Source organism: Chinchilla lanigera, unplaced genomic scaffold (genome assembly GCF_000276665.1).
Source record: "Chinchilla lanigera isolate Chin_1 unplaced genomic scaffold, ChiLan1.0 scaffold00014, whole genome shotgun sequence".
In the NCBI taxonomy this organism is placed as follows: domain Eukaryota; kingdom Metazoa; phylum Chordata; class Mammalia; order Rodentia; family Chinchillidae; genus Chinchilla; species Chinchilla lanigera.
Genome location: NW_004955415.1, coordinates 23,030,542 through 23,038,122, shown reverse-complemented (window position 1 = coordinate 23,038,122; position 7,581 = coordinate 23,030,542). Strand labels below are relative to the sequence as shown.

Below are 7,581 nucleotides of genomic sequence, written 5' to 3'. Positions count from 1 at the left end.
AAAAAAAAAAAAAAAAAAAAAAAAAAAAAAAAAATCATAAAGTATGGACTTAGTTGGATTATACTTCAATCAAACACTAAAAAAAACTTTAAAAGAATCCAAATAATAATAGCAGTCTCTTACAAGGCAATCAGGGAAATGTGAAGTTTGGATATTTTTTTGATTCCAAGGATTTGTCATTCAGATTTTGGATGTGTTAATTATTGTTATTTTTTTTTTTTAAAGTCATTTTTTGGAGATGTATCCTAGGATATTCATAGTTGAAGTTATATGTGGGATTTGTTTCAAAATAATCTTGCAAGGGGTATACGTGAGTGAGATTAGCAAGGTACCAATAGTAGTTAAAGCAAAGTGAAGATCTGTGGGGTTTAGTGTCTTATTTTATGTATGATTATTGTCATAGTACAGTTGGACTGCTATAACAAAATACCATAGGTTGGGTAAATTATAAACAGCAAAATGTTGTTTATCACATGTTGGAAGCCTGACATGTCCCAGATTTGTGAGTAAGAAAGTTTAGTGTTTGGTGAGGGTTGTGTCTTCTTGCTGTGTACTCAGATAGGGCAAGGGACCTTGCTGGGGCCTTGAACCACATTCATAGGAGGACATGACCCAAATGCCTCCCCTGTGCCTTGCTGTTGGGATTCAAACTAGAAATTTTTGGAGGAGGTACACAGACCTTCACACCATAACAGTTAATATACTTTTGAAAATCTCTATGATGAAAAATTTAAGAGTTACATTCTTATTTAATTTCATTGTATATTATTTCCAAATACAGGAAGTTCTACTTTATTTGTACTTTTATGTTTATAAGCTTTACATGATCAAGAGCCTAAGCTGTCTTCTTCAATTTTATGTGTTTATGGTACAAAGAAGTGAGAGGTAAAGTGGAAATGTGTTGAAGTTCAAAGAAATTGCTATTATTTTCTTGTATATCTTTCTCACACAGAATGTTTTTATTTAATTTATTAATTAATTTATTTTTGGTTTTTTGAGATTCTCACTCAGTAATTCACTCACTATGTAACCTAGATTGGCCTCAAAGTCAATGGTGATCCTCTTGCCTCAGCCTCCTGAGTGCTGGGATTATAGGTGTGCACTACCAAGCCCGACTCAGAATAATGTATTTTGATATTTGATCCCTGAGGATCCTTAAGAGCTTTTGTAATCCATCACATTGTAGTTCAGACCATCATTTTTGCCCAGGTGGTCCGTTCCACATGTTTTGCTCTGAAAACACATGTAGCTCAATTTATTGAGAGTTTCAGTCACCTCATCTCAGTGCTGGTCTCAGCAGTTCTGCTGCTTTGTTTTATATACTGTAGACCTACTTTAGTATGAATTTAAATGAGTATAGCACAAGGAAAATGCTAGTCTTTTCCTTGGTAGGAAAGATAGGAGAGTTGATTTTGTTTAGCATCTTGCCAGTGTTTATTTTTGAGTATGCTTTAAGCATTGTTCTAATTTGAGATTCCTTGATGAAGAAAGCAAAGATTACCCTTATAAAGCTAATAGATGTAGCAGGGAGACAAAAATAAACCAGTAAATAGAATATGTAAATTACAAGTTATAATAAAATGTTAGAAGGTGGAAAAATATAAAAAGAGGGTGAAGGAGTTTGGAATTGTTGGGTAAGGAAAAAGTGCTGTGTTTTGGGATGCATTTGTACTTTTTATTTTATTTTAAATTTTCATTCATGATTAATATGCAATAATTGTAACATAATAATGAGGTGAAGTGATATTTCAACACATGTACACAGTGTGCAAGGATGATTTCAGGGTGGGATGCATTTTTAATAGATCTCACAGAGGAAGAAAATTTGTGCAGATGAGGGAATTTTTCATTTGGGAAGCAGAGAAAGAGCCAGACCGAGAGAGCAGTCAAGGTGAAGTCCTTGAGGCAGCTGCTCCTTGGAGTATTTGTGGTTTTACAAAGTATTAGAATAGAATATACAGGGAGACAAGCTGCATAAGAGGTGAGACAGGGAGAGAGGGAGAATGTGTTCACTTGGGAGCTTACAGATTTCTTCTAAAGATGCCAGAGTTTACACTAGTCCTCAGATGAAGTGTTGTGGGGTTTTGAGAGACAATGACATTATTGGGTTTGTTTTACATAGATTGTAATGACTGGTATGTTGAGAATTGACTGTAACAGGGGTAGACAGGGGACAAGGCAAGCATACAAGCAGTAAGGCTGTCGCAGCAACGCGGATATCTTCTGATGATGGCTCAGACAACAGCGATAGCATGGGACTGGGGAGAAGTGGGCAGATTCCAGGCATACTGTGAAGTCCCTGTGATTTTCTAATGGATCATGATGACCTTCTTTAAAAGGTTCCTCCTTAGAGGGTCAGAAAGAAGCTTGAGAAAAATGTAAACTGACACTGCATTTAATGTTGTGGACAGTGATTTTTTTTGCCCTACACATTAATATAATTTTTAGCAAACATTTGTGCTAAAATGAGGGCAGAAGCAGTTATGTGATATTTTGTATGATGATGAGCTACTAGCTAATAATTTTCTGAGAGTAAAAGTCACATATTTTGAATGCTTTTCCATAAAATGACATCCAGGTATTTACCTTCCTATGAATTTTTCATATGCCTAAAGTATGTAAAAACTTGCATAGTAGATTGCAGATTGATTGTGTTTAGAATAAAACCTATGAATGGTGGACTAAAAAATGAAGCTGGTGCTGTATTGCAAAATGCCACTTATTTTAGATGCTGGGATTGAACCCAAAATGATCAGTGAAGTGCTGAGGATACTGGCTTCAGTTCAGAACTTGTTTTGATCGTTTAGATTGCTGTTTCAGTTTCGCTTTTACATCTTCACATTGAGATGTTTGTTTTATCAAGTTCTTCTGGGAGAAGAAAGTGTTAACAGTGTCACTAGAAAAGCTCAAATGTACATATATGGTCCTGTTGTTATTCTAACATTTGAACTTCATATGAGAGCTTTTCTTTGCAGTGATCTTCATTTGGGAAAACATTTTTATTCTCAGAATTCTTTAGATTTTTTTTTTAAATAGAGATTTGAAGAAGTAAAGATGATTATTTTTATTGGCCCTTTCTCCTCTTTTTTCAGTGCTGCACTTTTATTAGGCCAGATGCAGTGGTACATGCCTGTCAGTCCTAGCTACTCAGGAGGATGAGGCAGGAGCCTTCCAAGTTAGAGGACAGGTTAGGCCAGTTTTAGTGAGAAGACCCTGTTTAAAAATTTAGAAAAAAGGACTTGAAGTGTTCAGTGGTAGAGTATTCCTGGGTTTGATCCTCAGTACTGTCAAAGTAAAATGAGAAAAAAAAGAAGTTTTTTGAGATTAACCGTTCAGTTTCTTGTGGGAACCATTTGGATGTTTCTGAGTGATTAGATTTTGTTTTGCCATTCTGGTACCGGTCTTACTAACAATCAAATCTTAAGTATGTATTACTTGGAGTTTTTAGTGTTGGAATGATTAGAAGAATAGAAACAAAGTACAGAATGAGAAACTTAACAAGCAGACACAAGTTCAAGGAATCCATTTCTAGCTGGCTGAGATCTTTAAGAAGTTGGCTACAGAAGAAGATGAAGCGATGGCTATGGTCGCTACTACTATCTGCTTAGTCAAATTCCTTAGGCGATAGGAAATATCCTGCATGCTATTGGAAATCTTTGAAAATGAGTCTTTCATAGTAAGTTAGCAGTAGCCTACTATTCATTTTCTTATATTAAAACTTTCAGTTTAGAATTTAAAAATTACTTTTGATACATGCCAAAGTACTTCAGTTGTCATAGTAAAATGATTCTGAAGGCTATGTATGCATTTTGTTGCATTGAGACTTAGAAATTTAAGATATCTCATTGTGTTTGGGCATCTCTAAATGTACCTACTCATTTTCAGTGGATCCAGGCATTCTACTGGATGAGAACACCAAATCAAAACACATTCACTTAATCTCAGATTCCTAACCTCTTGAGATGGATCTGAAACAAATTCAGACTCAGGACAAATCTTTGTAATTTCCACCAGGAAGTCTACTATTTTTACTGTGTTAATTTTTCCCAGCTTTTAGTTGTTATTGCAAATGAGTAAAAATTTGAAAGAAATTTTGAGCATGTAGCCATCTTATTATTTTGAGCTAAATCTAGATTATACCTGTGTACAGGACTTTTTTTCAGTTGCCATGCAATATTACTTGTATTACATTATTGAATATGTAGAAGATGACATGCATTTTAAAAAGAATTTTTCTGTTGTTAGCTTTTTAGTTGGAGAAGGAGCCTACAGATGGGCAGTAGATCATGGAATTCCCTCTTGCCCTCCTAACATCATGACTACAAGTGAGTAAAAACTTTAAAAACTGAGCTGTGTGACCATACATCCCTGGAAGTGTTGCGTTGTCTCTCGTATGACCTGTATAGCATAGATACTCAAGGAAGAATGCTCATACTGTATGTTGAAATATGTACAGTTAAAAGATATGTCAAAAGTGATTTGACTTTTAGGCTGTCTTTATATTCCTGAGGCTTCCCCATAGGTTTTGCAGAGCTATTGCTAAAGGATATTGTTGGGTTACGTGAAAAAATTACTACTGGTAAAACCATAATACCACCCAAGAGAGAGAGAGGGAGAGGGAGAGAGGAAGAGAACATAGGTTAACATTTAACTGTGCTTGAGCTACGGAAGGACTTTTTAGGTACAAGAGCAAGGGAAGGAAAAAGAAATCTGTGCCACATTAAACTGAAAAAATTTTACAAATCTGACAAAAAGGATATGTATCTGTATGAAAAAGGTTCCCAATTCAAAATCACAGAAATATAAATAGAGGAATAGTGTAAACTCATGAGTAGATGATATACCAGAACTGTAGAGAGATTCAAATTAAAACAAATACATGTGAAGTTTGTTCCCTGTTAATTTGTGAAAGTTTAAAAATACGTTATTCTTGGTAAGTGTGTATTTGAAATGAATGTAATACATTGTAGTTACAAATAAATGTGACTTGGCAGAAGAGATTTTGGGTGACTGCTAAGGTAGTGTAAGTCAAGACTCTTAAACTTATTCTGCAGCTACGAAGCTGTCATGGAATGTATAGACCAAAATTAGTGTAGAAGGGTGCTTAGTGAGCATTATTTCAATTTTAAAAATCTTTGAAAAAATCCTATGTCCAACAAAGGAAGTAAGTTATCATATGTTCTTACAATGAAGCATTACAAAGTAACTACAAATTGTTCTGAATACTCATGTATGATAGTGATTGAATTTAGTAACGGTTTTGAAAAAAGTGGAAGAGAACTGTGTGAGCGCCAGTGAAAGAGTAGGAGAATTCTTAGTGCTCGTAGTCCCCATCATTCATTTTGTCTTACAATCTCTCCAGTGGAGTCACTTTGGAGCTCATACATCAGGTAAGCAAATCCAGTCATCTGCCACTTGTCACTTTTTCTTTTTTTTTTTTTTTTGGTTTTTCTCCGGTACCGGGAACCGAACTCACGACCTTGCGCTTGCCAGGCAGGCGCTTTTGCCGCTGAGCTAAATCCCCAGCCCTACTTGTCACTTTTTCGCAGGGAGATGCTGCTACCTGGCACTTTCACGTCCAGTCTTATTAGATCTGTAGTCAGCTCTGGACTTCACCTTGCTTCACCTTGGGATTCCATTTGGGTCTCTCCAGTATCAGGTTCTGTTCCTGTATCTCATGCTTTTCTTTCTTGTTTTACTTCCATGTGAGACTGGAAATCATTTTCTCTTAGGTTTTAGAAGAAATTTTTCTCTTATCATCTGGTTTCTAGACTTGCTGTTATGCAAGTCTCCTAGTTCTTGTGCTATATTTTGTCTCTGGAAGGAAGCTCTTAATTTCCATGCTTTGGTTATTGCATCGAAACATGTTGGGATGGTTTGTTTCTTTTCATTCTTAATGCTGAGTATTCATTTTGCATTTTCAGTTTGGAAATCCATGTGCTTTAGTTTTAGGGAAATTAAACAGTTTGTGGAATGATTTCTTTCTCTATTATTTTTTCTGCTTTAAATGTTCTATTAATAAATATTAGTTCTTGTGGTTCAGTCTTCTGTATCTTTTTCAAATATTTTTTTCCTTTCTAAACCCTCTATCTTATGCCCTGCTTCCTGAGTTTTTTCTATTTTATCTCCAAAACCATCCATTTTTGATGAATTTATAATTTTCATTTATATATTTTAGATTTCTAGAGCTCCACCTCTGATCATTATATTTTAAATATTCTGTTTTTATTTCAAGAATGCAGTATTTTTGCTTATCCACCTTAGGGTACTATGGCTTGCTGTTTGTTCTTATCTACTGATTCTACTTTCTTTTACTTTTTTTTTCATTTGTTGTGGATTCTAATACAAGTTGCAGAGTTTTTCAGCTGTCTAGTGGCCCTGGGTTTTTATATTCATGAGTGAGGAATTTAAGAGCTGTTATCAAGCTTTGTGTGGGAGTGCAGGTCTTATTGACCTCAACGGAGTTTCTTGGTTACTTTTCTGTCTTTGCTGAGACAAAATACCTGACATCTAAAATGAAGGAAGGAAAAGTTCATTTAGTTTACAGTTTGTGGAGGTTTCAGTCCATACTTGGCTGACTACAAGGCAGAGGGCAGATGTTCATGGAGGAGCAGAGGCGGGAAGAGCAAGCCCCTTTCCCTTACATATGCAAACTGTCTGCCCCAGGGATAGGGGCAGATACGATACATTAGGGGCATGTATGATAGTAATTGAATTTAATAATACTAGTAATTTAATTTAATTCAATACTAGTAATTTAATAATTTAATTCAATAGTATTGAATTTAATACTATGCAGATAGGGGCAGATTACTATACATTAATCTTTTATGTTCATAACAGGAAGAACATAATATGCTGTATATTACTTATAGCTTAAATGACCAACCAGCAAGAATCATTCCCTGAATAAGTAAAATATCTGAAGGTTAAGGGATACATGAATGTAGTTTTTGGAAAAGGAATAGCATTGACTCAGTGAATCTGAAAAGAGAAATTGCAGGTATTATGCAAGTTTTAAAAATAAAACAAATATCCTGTATTTGGCCACTCACCTTATCTTCAGTAAAAATTGGATTGTGTCTTGGTATTCATTAATGATATGCTTTATTACCTGGTAACCTTTTTGAGGGGCATAATTTTTAGATTTTTAACTCTCTTGAATCTATTCAACTATTTGCCTATTCTAATGCTCACACCCAGTCAATCAAAACTCTAAAAGCCTGCCCCATGACTGCAAGAGGATTTGGGGGGAACGTGCAGACACAAACCAGAACAGGTGAGTTGTGTGACTGGGGTTTTTCTTGGGGGAATCTTTTACGTGTCATCCAACAAAACCTGTCTGTTTCCCCAGCTCTGGTGGGGCAGTGGCTGGTGGTTTGAAGGAGGAAAGGGTTGGAGGTCTGATCTTTATTTTTTCAGACTTTTATGTAAACATCTGTGTTTAGTAGAGCACTTGCTACCTGGCCCCAGCAGTGGCTGATGTCCTTAACTAGTTTGAGGCCCATCTGGAATAGTCTCTAAAGAGTAAACCTCATGTGTTCGTCTATAAACATGAGGAGAGGATGTGGGAATAGCTGT

At 35.6% G+C, this 7,581-nt stretch overlaps 1 protein-coding gene across 2 annotated transcripts in view; it reads left to right on the top strand.

Annotated features, from left to right (window-relative positions):
• Positions 1–7,581, top strand: part of Tasp1 (taspase, threonine aspartase, 1) — a 235,351-nt gene that overhangs the window by 53,610 nt on the left and 174,160 nt on the right. For both annotated transcript variants that reach the window (XR_001233252.1, XM_005380885.2), the window contains exon 7: positions 4,246–4,325. Coding sequence is in view for 1 of the 2 variants with exons in the window: in XM_005380885.2 (XP_005380942.1) it covers positions 4,246–4,325 (80 nt within the window). In the remaining variant the exon portion in view is untranslated. The remainder of the gene's footprint in view (positions 1–4,245; positions 4,326–7,581) is intronic.